Below are 12,807 nucleotides of genomic sequence, written 5' to 3'. Positions count from 1 at the left end.
GCTCCCTCATTCCAACATTAATTGGCCCCCGACGCGCAAATCAGCCTTTGCTGCCATTCTGTTCCATCTTCTGCAGTCATTACCAGCTTTTAATCTCAACCCCCCCCAAACCGGGGAAATAGTCGCGCTCAATGGCATCCGCACAATCCCACCCCTCTTTCCCCACGAGACCCTACGCCAGCACACTGCATGGCAAACTGCCCGAGCGCAACACCGCCAGCACCTTTGGCGCGTCTTCGACTCGAGAAGCAGCGCGCCTGGAGCGCGAGAGGCAAGAGCGCGAGCGCGCGCAGCGAGAGCGAGAAGCGCAATCCCAAGTCGCAGCCGGCTCTTCGAATCCCTTGAACTCATTAACCGACGAGCAACGAGACGAAGTCAACGAAGCGGTATGTTCCCCCCTTCTGTGAAAAGCGCAAGCGCAAGGAAAGAACAAGGAGAGGCTGACCAGAGGGGGGTGGTATAGTTTGCGCTTTTCGATCTGGACAAAGATCAGAGGATAGACTACCACGAATTCAAAGTCGCGCTCAAGGCCCTCGGTTTCGACCTCCCAAAGGGCGAACTTCTGAACCTCCTTACGACACACGGCATACCTCCCGATTCCCAGCAGCAACAGGGTCCACAAGTACAATCTTCGCGGCACGCGCTCTCAGCTCCCGTCTCTCCAGGCCGCTTATTACTCACGCTGCCGGCTTTCCAGACAATAGCTGCGACGTTAATCAGTCAACGGGATCCTAGAGATGAGATTTTGAGGGCATTCGCCCTCTTTGATACGGATAACAAGGGCATGATCAGCTTGGAGGATTTGAGGAGGGTGGCGAGAGAACTTGGGGAGGGCCTAGAGGAAGACGAGCTAGTGGCTATGATTGAGGAGTTCGATCTAGAGGGCAAAGGGGGAGTGGGTAGGGATGAGTTTGTTGGGATTTGCATGGGATGAGTTGGACTGGACCTCCCTTTAACGGTCAGTATGGTTTGGCATGTGGGTGGGTTGCGCGAAACCAGCATCAAATCAGGAGTAGGAAAAAGGGGAAGGAGTCGGATCTGGCGCTAGTTCACGTGATTGGTTATTCTCATCAAAGGAAAGCGAAGGAGTCCAGGCGTAGCAAGTGGGACGGAGGTTCTGTGTACGGGTATCTGTCATTTATATCACGTAGTAGTCCATACTCGACATATATAAAGGCGGTGTGTGCCAGGCGCTCGTGAATTGGTTCACCACTCAATCTAAAACAACGAGAATAGAAGCCCCAAGCCAGATCCAGCATGACTTATCATGCCTTCAAAACCACAACAAAATACATCATTTACACGCCTGCAAGGAAAAACGAGTGTGCTTGGTTCAAGTGCCCACAAGGAAATGCAACGAATGGAGTGTATCCCTGATACCACCCTTAACCACCTGAGTCCCCTAGAATTGTATCAAGTCTTGGCCCTGGCTTTGCTGCGGCTTTGCGCCGAACGGATTATTAGACTGCTGGGCGCCATATCCGCCACCAAAGCCATTGGACATGCCTGCTGGACCTGTTGCAGCTGGGATTTGGTGTCCGGAAGTTCCACCGTAAGTAGTTTGAGGCATGCCAGTAAACTGGCCATTTAGGAAGGGGTTGTTGCCAGTGTGTTGCTCGTGGATTCTTCCTAAACCTAATCCAGCACTGTTGACGAAGGTGCCAGGAGCAGTGTGCTGTGCCGGAATACGGAGATTACCAGTGTTACCGAAGGTATCCAACCCATCTCCTCCACTGGCCAGCAGAGCGTTCAATTTTGCTTCATGGGAGTTCGGGTCTTTTGGTGGTGTGAATGATGTTATAGGGTTGAAGGAAGAGTTGTTATTGAAGTTGGTCATCGTCTTCTGCTCTTGAAGAGTTGCAAGTGTTGGCTTAGCTGGAGTCGAGGCGGGGCGCTGGAAAGAGGTCGCGAATGGGTTGTTAGATCCTGTTGGAGTAGGCTTAAGTGCCTGCGCTTGTTGATTGTTGGTGGCCCAAGGGTTGTTTGTACCAGCCGGGATCACCGGCTCAGGTTGCTGATATGCACCTGGACTTTGCGCACCATAGGGATTGTAGCCGGTCTGTTGCTGTTGGAAACTCTGTTGCGGCTGGTAAGTCTGCTGTGGCTGTAGAGTCTGTTGCTGCTGGAATTGCTGCTGTTGTTGCGCTCCGTAGGGGTCAAAGCCAGCAGTGGGCTGGGAGTCGAAGCCATTGGAATAGCCGTTGGGGTAGCCATTGGGATAGCCGGTTTGCTGTGGTTGGAAGCCAGTCTGCTGAGGCTGGAAGCCGGTATTGTAGGAGTTCATGTAGCCTGTCAGTTGCTGCTGCAGACTTTGGTCCACGGGGTTGCCCGACCAGTCCACGGCTGGCTGTTGTTGGTACCCCTGATTGAAGCCGGTGGGTTGCGCGACTTGAATTGGATCGTCATCGAACAACGACGTGGCGTTCTGCTCCTCCAACTCTCTTCTCCGCAATTCTTCCTCCTCCCTGCTGAGCTTCAGGGCCTTAGCAAGATCCTCATCAACTGGCTCGCCCCCTCTGCCCTGGCGCTTCTTCCTGTCTTCCTCTTCTTGGTATTTGCTAGCCTCGATAGCCAATCTGTATTCAGCGTCTTCCTCGTCGGTGCGCTGCGCCCGATGCGGTCGCGGTCGGCGGGGTTCATCGTGATGCCGGGCATACTCTTCAATGCCAGTGACTCTGGACTTCCAGTTCCTTCGGTCGCTGCGCTCGCTCCGTAGCCTATCCTCATCCAAGATTAAGGCGGTCAATTCCTTTGCAGAGACCCGAACTAAAAATTGAGTCAGCGATGCCCGCCTCGATCCGAGGTAGAAATTTCTGACCATTCTGTCCAACATCCCGGCCATCCTCATCGATGTATTGGAATTCCCTCAATGTCTTGATGATGTAGATGTTCTTCATTGCCCAAGTGACTACTAATTCCGAGCCCTCGTGAAGACAGTAATCCAGGACCTTGAGAGCCTTCAAGACATGTCGCCAGTTCTTGCCCTTGTCGTTCAGGCGCTTGTCCAGCATGTCCATAATCTCATAGAACTCGTTCGATCTGCAACCCAGTCATTATTAGATTTGGCCCACTTGCGGGAGAAGCGCTCTTGCGTACGAGTTGAAGGTCATCTGTGCGATCTCGCTCATCTCTGTCCCGGTTGGACCCCATGGGTCATTACTGGTCGCTATGGAGAATCAGCTCATGATCAAGGGGCGGATCCACGGCATCCGTACCATTCCGGACCTTGACCTGGACGCTTGAATAACCCTTCGTGACATTCTTGACACTTCTTATGACCTTCGACATGGTTGCAGTGAGGACCCGGTCGGGATGGTGCTAGGAGATGGAGAGATAGAGGGTGCAGCGTATGCCTCGGTAGCTGTGCAGCTCCTTTCAGGCGCAGGAGCTCTCTCCAGTCGTGTGATATGATACGCAGCGAGTGGAAGGGAAAGGCTGGGGCAAACTGCGTCGTGTCGTCGCCCGAGAGAGAGAGAGAGATTGCGCCGAGATGCTTAGGCGTTTTCCCGCGGTTGCTTGACCGAGGAAAGCAGCGACGAGGTGAATCAATCTGGGGGTGAAAGTGAAAAGAGTGTCTTAATGGATGTTGGAATTAGGCATAAGATCTCATGGTTAACTGCTGATTATGCGACGAGACAAGACGTGGCCCGGATGCCGCTTGGAGGTTAGAGGGTTAGAGAGAGGCGATGATGACGCTTCAACCCGCAAACTTCGCGCCAAGCCCTGGTTCTTCGCCTGTGGATTTAAATTAGCCGTGACCAGGCGGCCTCAGAACCACGACAGGGGGACGGGAGATTTGATATGATTATGATATAATTGATATATGGCATTGGCGTTGAATAACTATCTCTCAGCGGCACTCACGGACAATGAGGAATAAGCCATGGAGAGATTCCAATTGACAGCTGTTGTTGACAGTTCATCTAGTAACAACTCAACCTGTTCTCAACTTTATCCATCCATCCGCGTCCGTCCTGCAACAGAATCTTCCACGGTTCTTCCTTAGATCGGCCATGCTTGACCTTGTCCCTGAAGCGTGACTAACTCTCATCCTCTTTATCCAGAAGATCTAAGCCTCTTCAACGCTTCGGGGCTGACCCTGCCTCGAAGCTTCATATGGATGATTCCCCTGGTTTTATATCTTCATGTATCTTCAGTCATGTCCACCCCCTCAGCCGCCTGACTTCCCCATCCCGAAAATCTCTTCGTAAGGAACAATCTCCACAGGTGCGGCCAACTTGACCTTCGGCCGCAACTCCAGCCCCGCAGCTTGGAGCATGGCAAACCTCACAGCATCAATGCCCATCCTCTTCCCCTCAATCCACTTCTCCGAGCTGCATGCGATAACCTCCCCCACCGCCCCTCCATCCTCCTCTGAATCCGGCTGCACCAGCTCTTTCACACTCTCCATCGTCCTCCGCAACTGCGAGAATCTAGATTCCAGCGCTCCTTGACTCGGGGTCCTACTTCCATCAAAGAGCACCCTATCCACCTTGGACAGGACAATCTGATACGGCACCTCCTTCTCCTTGAACAAATCAATGAGCTGACGATCCGTCTCCTTAATCCCATGCTCCGCATCCACGAGGAGGAAAGCCCTCTTCAACTCCTTCCTCTGCCCTAGATATTTCAAGATCTGCGTTCCCCATTCGGCTCTGCCGCCCTTCCCGTAGCCCGGCATGTCTAGGACCACGAGCCGATTCTTGCCGTTGTCCTCGGAGCCGCCGACCGCGAAAGCGTTCATGGCCCTCGTCCGCCCGGGCTTCGAACTCGTGTGTGCGATCTTCTTGCAGAGGAGTGCGTTCAGCAGAGACGATTTCCCGACGTTGGAGCGGCCCAGGAAGCAGACTTCGGGACTGTCCCCCCAGTCCATCGTCTTGAATTTTGGCGCCGACCACAGAAATATGGGAGGTTCTTTTTGAAAGAACTTCGCTGCATGTTTGAGTTGTTCGGGCGTGGGAGGGAGTGTATCCCAGTGGTAAGAGAGAGAGGAGGCAGGAATCTTGAGATGGGCGCGAGGCTTGGGAGAGGATGGTGGTTGAGCGTTGGCAGCCGTCGAAAGGCTCCTATATAGATTCCTTCCAGAATAATATGGAATACATCGTGTACGAAGGCATGGCTGCAGCTTCCCAGACGCCAACATTGAGTTAATAATGCGTCGCTCTCTCACGAACCGTTGTGATACCGGAGAGACTCAAGAGAACATCGCCTGGCTGATAACGGAAATTTCCAAAATAATTTATATTTAGCGCCGATCATCCACAGCTCCCCGACAGCAAAGCTCATCCAACATCCAACCACCACTCCAATCACCCTCACAATTCACAATGACAACGCCTGCGAAGCTCCGGTCTATCTACCGCTCTTTCCTGCGGGAACTCCCCTCTCGACCACTTTCCCCAACCTCGCGAACTCCGCTCCAAACCCGCATCCGCGAGACCATCGCCTCGGATGCGAGCACCCCGATCGAGCACGCGGATCAGTTCCTCCAGTATGTGAAGGCACAGAGGATGTATGCCACGTTGTTAGAGAGATATAATCCGGGCATGAATATGGATGAGGAGGAGAGGGTGCGTCTGACCGCCAGGAGAGTCGGCATGGATCTACCAAAGGAGTTCTCATACGCTGGCTCAGGGGAGGGAGATGGCAACAACGGGAACCAAAAATGATAACTTGGCACGGGAATGCAGAGTGTACCTGGGAATGGCGTTTGGGAGCTGTGATGGTTTTGGGCTCCTAGACGGAGGTTGTGGGAGCTGGGGGAGAGATGCCAGAAGACACGAGGGGATCGCTGGGTCGGATCGTCTAGGTAGAAGGCAGACAGACGACGACGGCACGATGTTGTATACTATGTACGAAGACCTGGACTTGAGACAAGATTGGGAATGTCTAACGGGAGCCAGCATACTACAAGAATTGAAATCAAACCCCCGATTTCTATCCACGGAAAACGTGGATATTGAAGCTTGAAGATCATCTTTCAATTATAAGGCCGAGCCTTCCTTGGTAGTTGGAATAACGTCGCCGAATACTGGTTGAGGATTGAGCAAGTGTTGCAAGTCAGTGAGGCAGCTAGGAGAACTATGATGGTAGAACGCCCAGTCAAACAATGCATCTTGAGAATCTCGACTCAGCAACCTTTCCATATGCGAGATTCAAATATAAACGGCATAGCACACCTGTGGCGCTGTGCCTGGGCCCTACACCGTAATCCGGGTGCATGTTGCTGGAACCGTGCTACGTATTATGCTGCTATTTTAGTTTTCTCTGTGCAACAGGTGGTTCTCGGTGCCTACATGTCGAGATCTTGAATTTGTTTACGACTCGAGGCAGTCCTCGACGGCATATATGGGAACCCTACCTATATCTCCCTACATATAACTCGCCCCATCTCGTCTCCAAGAGCAAGGCCTCTGCCAGGACATTCTTCCTTTACTCCGTCCACAAGCGCAATTCCCGTTGATACGGTCTATTTATTGCCGTCTATAACAAAAGTCCCGGTGCGCATATCGAGTGGTATGAGGATTGTAAGCGCCCAGCTGCAGACCTGCAAAGCTGCGGGTCCGCTCATTGGCTGCATTGCGCTGTGAGCCGGGTTCAGAAAACAAGGTTAAGCTGCACATGGGAGAGCGGGCCAATCGTGGGGTGTGCCATTTTTGGATCCATCGACCGTGCCCCAGCTTCACTCGCCGAGCACCACCACCACGCCGCCTGCTGCTGCAAGCCGACATGGGCCTCACGGACAACTCGACAAGAGGCCATAAGGGAGAGGTCCGGCCTCTCTCCCTCCGTCTCCACGATGAGCCTCAAGCTTTTCTCCATCCTTCCCCCCTCCAGATGACTTCGGGGCGAAGCTGTCGCCTCAAGAAGGAAGTCGGGAGCGCTCAGCACGGAGGACCCTATCGCGACACGGTAGGATTTGCTGCGATTGCCAAGACGCGACAATGAGTGCATTCAGGGATCAAGCAGCTCGTCGTCGATTAGATTTAGATCCTCTCTCGACCTCCATCAATAACAATCATCAGTCTCTGCCTCTGACGACTCCAATCTCAGCCGTCTCTCACAATTCCCTGAGTACACCATTTGGCTACAATCCGCAGGCGTATACACCCGTGAGCGCTGTCAGGCAGTACAACCCTCAGCAATGGGCCTCACCTCAAGGTGTCCACCCGGATCATGGCGGTCAATACCCCAGACCACAGCTTCATGACCCAGAAGGTCAGGTCAATTGTTACTACGATCATCCATGGCCTGCGACTAACATATTTCCAGCAGTGTCGCCTGCACCACCCCCTTATTCCCCACCGCGGAGCCAGCGTCCAGCACCTACCGATGAACCCTCCGGCGTCATTCCCTCTCCCGCTGCCAGAGCGAGCCCTGCAAATGTATATCGCTCATCCCCAGAAGCATCCTCTAATGCAGTCTTTGCTCCCACAAACATGTACCGTTCGTCTCCAGAGCCACCTTCAAATGCTGTCTTTCATCCCCCGCCTCCTCCCCCAACCCGCCTGAGGCAAAACAGACCCCAGTCTATCCATTTCTACAGTGCTTCTTCATTCAATGGAAGACCTGCGCCGGACTCGCCTCTCCTTGTGTCAGAGCTCAACCGGGAGTATGTACCCAACTCGATGCGACCTCAGGCAGTCTCTCTCGAAGCGCAACAGTATGAGGACACCCGTTCAATGGACGCGGGGTCGCGGCCCCCTGCATCGCGCAGAGCAGTTTCAACCGGGGCTATAGACACGCCGTCATCCTCACGATCGCGAGGCTCATCAACGTCGAGGTGGGAGCCTGGGATGCCGCTACCCCCTCCTCCCCCGAATCCGCCTCCACAATCCAGGTCTCAGAGCATGAATCGCTCACTAGAACATCCTGGACCGGATCCTGTAGTGTCTCCTCCTACGAGACGACCAGGTCATTCTTCCATTCTAGGCTCGATGTCCAATCTGGGCCCGGTCCCGCCAACCCCTGCTGGCTGGGTCGACGAGGATAGTTCATCAAGAGGAAAGTCCCCAGATAGAGGACTTCACATGGATACCTCGAGTAGTGGGTCGGGTATTGGTGCTCCCGAATCCTCCAATTCAGGCTCCAACTCGGGGGGGAACTCGGGAGGAAACTCCACAGGCTTAACCAGAACTCGGGCGGTGAGGGGTGAGCCAAAGAGTATTCGGGAGAGGAGGAGTGAGAGCAGAACACGTGCGGTTGAGGAACCTTCAAATAACCCTTGGGCAGCTGCTATCAGCCCAGCGGATCATATACCTCCGCTGACAATCCTTGGTAGACGTCCACCAGTGGCGTCCAAGACGACTCCCAGGAGCGCCAGGTCCAACAATGCGGAAACTCCAAAAACTGGTGAGCTGTCGCAGCATAGTACTCCAGTGCAGGGAATGGCATCGAGGGGATCTACGCCTCGACCACTCGCCTCTTCGAGCCATCCAGAAGCAGCCACCCCCCCTTTCTCCCCGAGTCAGGCCCAAGGCCTAATGGAAGGCTCTTCTACGATTCCTCCGAAGGCATTGCCGACGCCTCCGCCACAATCAAGGCCACAATCAAGGACACTTGAATCTCCTGGTAAAATTCCCAACTCTGAAGTAACAAGATTGTCGAGGCCCACGTCCCGTCAGTCCAACGCAGAACAACTATCTCTGGTCACTCCATCTGATCAGTTTGCCCGCGCAGCTATCGAGCGGCACCAAGCCTTTGCACTGAAAGAAGCAGCTGCATCTAGCGATAGTGAGCGCGTCCGTATTTTTGCGGACTTTATTGTTGCTGAGTCTCGACTCCGGCGAGATAGATACGCTTCTGCCATTGACGCAATGGGCTCAGAGATTCTTGAGCTCACCCGAGATCTCTTCCGCCCGTATAGCCGTCGGAGGGGATCGTCAGTGTCGCGCTCCAGTGGCTGGACCCCCGAATCCTCGACGGGCGTACGATCGCATAGGAATTCTATAACGGCCATTGGTAAACGTGATGGATCTCCATCCCAGTCCCAGCCAGAGGCAGCATCTAGTTCTGGACCTCCATCTCCGGCGCTAGCTAGAAATGACCCTGGTTACTGGAACAGTTACATGCCGTCATTATCACCTATCCCGAGTATGAGTGTCAGTGAGGCGTTAGAGGGATCTTCGAGGGGTCGACCCTCCAGTCGGTGGTGGGAAGTTAGTGATGCCGGTTCGATCGGCCATCCGTCGATGAAGCTCGAACGATCGAAACGTGAATCGAAATACATGGGCATGCCGAAAGAGCTCCGCGAGAGGCTACAGTATGAAGATAGATGTGCTTCGAACCCTGGCCTCGACGGAGACAATGCAGCCGGTCCTAGCAACTCAGCCGCTCTGGGACCAGGTGAGTACCCGCCAGAGAAAGTAGGCTGGCACGAACAGGGTCCTACGTCACCTCATTCACGAGTAGGAGCCATATCCCCTGCTCCCTTCACGCCTCAACCCCTTACGCCAAACCCAGATCACTTAGATGTATCACGTCTCGTGACCCTCCCTCCGCCATATCCACGACACCACCCAGCCGTCAACAACAACCATCCAGATCTTACCTCTATCCGTACAGCTGTTCGCAGTCTGAGTGACTTCACCGAAGTCGAAGCTACCAAGGAACGTTTCATTCAGAACAGTGCCCGTCTCCACGAAGAACTGGAAAGCGCAGCCTCGAAGCGGAAAAGCTCGCGGCGGGTGAGCATCCAACGTGAGATTGAATCAGGTAACATGAGCTTTGCCGACGCCGCAAAGGCAGAAGCCGAGGCTGAGGTTGCCGAGCATGAGAAGACCAAAGCGGCAATTAAAGCCGACTTTGAAAATTTCCAGACCCAGGTCGTATCGCCTCTGAACGACCTTCTGCAGGACAGGGTGAAGCGCGCCACGGAACTCTTCGAGCAACTTCGCTCGAAACTCTTCGTGGACGCCCAGCAATCAAACCCGACGTCAACCCAAGAGGAGGGCGATGAGCAGCCGGAGCTATTGGAGAAGTTGACACTGCTAAAGTGGATCTTCGAGGCTCGGGAGCTGCTGCAGAAGGAATTATTTGACTTGCTCAGTGACCGCAACGATCGATACAAGGACCTGATGATCGCACCCTATCGCCTCGCGGGCAACAATGAGAAGGTCGCCGGGGCGGAGAAGTTCTTCGCCGAGGATGCACTGCGGCGCCGGTTGACCAACGATCAGGAGGTCCTCAAGCGTACCGAAGAGTTCATGGACATCATCGAAGAGAACGTGGTGCGGGGCGTCGAGGTTCAGCTCTCGGCCTTCTGGGATATCGCACCCGCGCTCTCGCGTATCATCGACAAGATCCCCACTAGTCTTCATGGTTTCCAGATTCAGATCCCCAGCGCCGAATACGAGGAGAACCCCTCGTACTACGAGTTCCCGATGCAGTACCTGCACAGCTTGCTAGCGCACTGCAAGAAAAGCACGTACCAATTCATCGAGAGTCAGACGAACTTGCTGTGCCTGCTGCACGAGGTGAAAAGCGGGGTCACAGTCGCGAACTGCAGGTTGATGCGCACGCAGCGGGTGGCTCAGGGAGAAGCGGCAGACGAGGTCGACCGGGAATTGAAGGAGGTTGAGAAGGATGAGGAGGTGAGGTTGACTGATGATCTGAAGGAGAAAGTCCGGTGCGTGGATGAACAGTGGAGTAGCGCCTTAGGGACGGAGTTGACGGGCGTTGAGGAGAGGATTGTTACCTTCTTGGTTGAACAAGGAGGATGGGTCGATGATGAATAAAAAAGATAGGGCGGAGGGGATAGAGGGGCTTTTCTATGTATATATCTACTGGTTACGGGAGGGTTCTTTTTTTGATGAGGAACGGCGGCTGCGCCATGGATACCCTTTTGTGTACGAGATTATCAAATCAAACAAACGCACTATTTCCAAGAAACTAAGTCTCGGTCTGGATTGCAGGAGCGAAGGGACATGGCAATAAATAGAGCAGAACAGCAAACATCAACAGCTCAACCCAAAACCTTGCTTGGGTAATCACCATCATATCTCCTCGATCTGATCACTAGCCTCAGGTTTGTGGAGAAAGTGGTAGTGAGGACCCCTTGCATAGCCTTGCGATAGTCTGGTCCATAGTCACCCCTTAAAAGAGACTGCATGGTTGGGCTCCATCTTTACGCCACATATTTCAATGTTCATGAAAATTCATGTAAAACGAGGAACTTCCCCCCTTCTCCTTTCCATAGCCCCTTGGCTGCTTTGTTCAGGAGGGAGAAGTGATTTGATACTGTACAGTAAAAGTTCCGAATAAAATGAAAGAAAATGAAATCTCCCAAAATAAAAACAAGACAGAGGGAGAATTGGTTGTACGGGCTACAAAGACAATACAGCACAATCTAGCGAGATAGAAGACAAAACGATGGCTGTCAACATACAAATCACGTCAATTTGAGACTATCCGTTCGGCAACTACTGCCAGAAAATGACGTCGTGCAGGCTGAAGCAGGGATCTGGGAAAGAACATATGCAAATAACGCTGTGACTGTGACGAAAATAGTTGAGATATCTATTCTGGGGACAGCAGAAGGATTGTTCATATCCAATTCCTTTGCATGATTTGAGAGAAAGTATTAATACGTAATTGCATGGATGGTCCGAAACTTTGGAGCTTCAAAAGAATTCTGTAGGAGGAGAGGTGCGTCTAGCTGCAGGCTCACCACGGACAATTTATACTGTAAACGATCCTGTCATAAGGCTAGAGTCAGCACCTTGAACCCCACGTTGTCTCAGCAAGTTATTATGAGTCATGGGACCAGATAGTACTTAAGAACAGAAACCTGCCTGGAGGATGAATCTGGATGATCCTGAAAATTCGCACAGTGATGACTATGAGGTAACAGAATCCGCCAGCAGTTCCTAGTCCACAGATGGAGGAGGATTATGGGAGATACCCGAGCTAAGGAAAGGAGTTGCGAACTGTGGGGGAGGCTGAAAATTTCTCTGGATAGGAAAGCACGCCAAGGAGCGCATATCGAGTGAAAGGAAAGCATACAGGCAGACACCATGTATTTAGGAAGGTTGCATCGTGTAGAGTCGCAGAGAAGAAGTGAATTGGGATGAGGCCGGATCTTAAATGATCCTGGAGGAGCTAGGATATGCCCAACTGCCTGCCTTCAGGAGTGCAAGGATCATTCGATGCATGGGCCAGCGAACCGCGCAGGGCTGAAGTTCAGACGCGACGCAACAAAATTCCAGGCAATATCATGCATGCAAGTAATAGAGTAATAATAGCAGTAACGAGGATGGCTTGATATGGGCGCTCCTTGAAATGAAGGGGTTGAAGGGTTTGAAGAAGAATGGATGACGGTGCATGGAGGACAGGCTACCGTGGGTTACATACTACCGTAAACATGCTCCTGGCGCTTCATCGAACGAAGCAGGCATAATGCGGCGTCTCTGTGAGCGGTTATGTACAGTACGTACCATGTTGCGCGTGTGGCTGCGGAGTAGAATACCGTATAGAACGATGGCCCATGGGTGTGGCTGAGTTCAATGCCGATCTGGCGGTTGCAGGGGACGGCGCCACGCGGAGCGTGGCTCACAGGTACTCGTAAGGTGCATAACATGCGAGAAGGGTTGTACAGTACGTATGGCATAAGTAAGCCTGCAGAATGGGGTGCATTGCGGGACGGAAAATTGAAGGCGAAGGAGTCAAGAATCAAGAGGCGCGCGGGTTTCCTGACAATGTACACCAAAGTATGTGGACAGCACCGCCACACTTTTGTCGCCTCGATGTTCCCGTACCGGTGGAACCGCGCGGCTGCTTGACAATGCCGGTGGACCAGGTCTGCTCACA

At 53.1% G+C, this 12,807-nt stretch overlaps 5 protein-coding genes across 5 annotated transcripts; 3 read left to right on the top strand and 2 right to left on the bottom strand.

The window, feature by feature from the left end:
* Window positions 1-131: 131 nt before the first annotated feature.
* Window positions 132-934, top strand: M430DRAFT_29790 (hypothetical protein; the record flags this gene model as incomplete). Its single annotated transcript, XM_024865902.1, has 2 exons — window positions 132-386; window positions 494-934. 2 exons carry the CDS (start codon window positions 132-134, stop codon window positions 932-934), a joined length of 696 nt encoding a protein of 231 aa, XP_024719238.1.
* A 268-nt stretch (window positions 935-1,202) lies between these two features.
* M430DRAFT_266886 (hypothetical protein) lies at window positions 1,203-3,456 on the bottom strand. The gene is made up of 4 exons (XM_024865433.1): window positions 3,216-3,456; window positions 3,097-3,166; window positions 2,819-3,039; window positions 1,203-2,766 (listed from the first exon to the last, which is right to left on the bottom strand). Exons 1-4 carry the CDS (start codon window positions 3,286-3,288, stop codon window positions 1,403-1,405), a joined length of 1,728 nt encoding a protein of 575 aa, XP_024719237.1. The 5' UTR covers window positions 3,289-3,456; the 3' UTR covers window positions 1,203-1,402.
* A 428-nt stretch (window positions 3,457-3,884) lies between these two features.
* Window positions 3,885-5,197, bottom strand: M430DRAFT_36346 (hypothetical protein). The gene has a single exon (XM_024866915.1). The coding sequence runs from the start codon at window positions 5,141-5,143 to the stop codon at window positions 4,172-4,174; it is 972 nt and encodes a 323-aa protein (XP_024719236.1). The 5' UTR covers window positions 5,144-5,197; the 3' UTR covers window positions 3,885-4,171.
* A 61-nt stretch (window positions 5,198-5,258) lies between these two features.
* M430DRAFT_36345 (hypothetical protein) lies at window positions 5,259-6,134 on the top strand. Its single transcript, XM_024866914.1, has one exon. The coding sequence runs from the start codon at window positions 5,328-5,330 to the stop codon at window positions 5,667-5,669; it is 342 nt and encodes a 113-aa protein (XP_024719235.1). The 5' UTR covers window positions 5,259-5,327; the 3' UTR covers window positions 5,670-6,134.
* An 810-nt stretch (window positions 6,135-6,944) lies between these two features.
* On the top strand, window positions 6,945-10,736 carry M430DRAFT_21152 (hypothetical protein; the record flags this gene model as incomplete). The annotated part of the gene is made up of 2 exons (XM_024864446.1): window positions 6,945-7,218; window positions 7,273-10,736. The coding sequence occupies 2 exons, from the start codon at window positions 6,945-6,947 to the stop codon at window positions 10,734-10,736; spliced, it is 3,738 nt and encodes a 1,245-aa protein (XP_024719234.1).
* Window positions 10,737-12,807: the final 2,071 nt, after the last annotated feature.

Source organism: Amorphotheca resinae (genome assembly GCF_003019875.1).
Source record: "Amorphotheca resinae ATCC 22711 unplaced genomic scaffold M430scaffold_9, whole genome shotgun sequence".
In the NCBI taxonomy this organism is placed as follows: Eukaryota; Fungi; Ascomycota; class Leotiomycetes; order Helotiales; family Amorphothecaceae; genus Amorphotheca; species Amorphotheca resinae.
Note: the sequence above shows the minus strand (reverse complement) of the source record. Positions and strands in the feature narration are given on the sequence as shown.

Excerpts from the sequence above, each read along its gene's own strand:
- M430DRAFT_266886 (XM_024865433.1), bottom strand. The coding sequence starts at position 3,288 with ATGTCGAAGGTCATAAGAAGTGTCAAGAATGTCACGAAGGGTTATTCA. Across the intron at positions 3,167-3,215 it reads CCAGGTCAAGGTCCGGAATG|CGACCAGTAATGACCCATGG; the intron begins GTACGGATGCCG and ends GATTCTCCATAG. Across the intron at positions 3,040-3,096 it reads GCACAGATGACCTTCAACTC|ATCGAACGAGTTCTATGAGA; the intron begins GTACGCAAGAGC and ends ACTGGGTTGCAG.
- M430DRAFT_36346 (XM_024866915.1), bottom strand. The coding sequence starts at position 5,143 with ATGTTGGCGTCTGGGAAGCTGCAGCCATGCCTTCGTACACGATGTATT.
- M430DRAFT_36345 (XM_024866914.1), top strand. The coding sequence starts at position 5,328 with ATGACAACGCCTGCGAAGCTCCGGTCTATCTACCGCTCTTTCCTGCGG.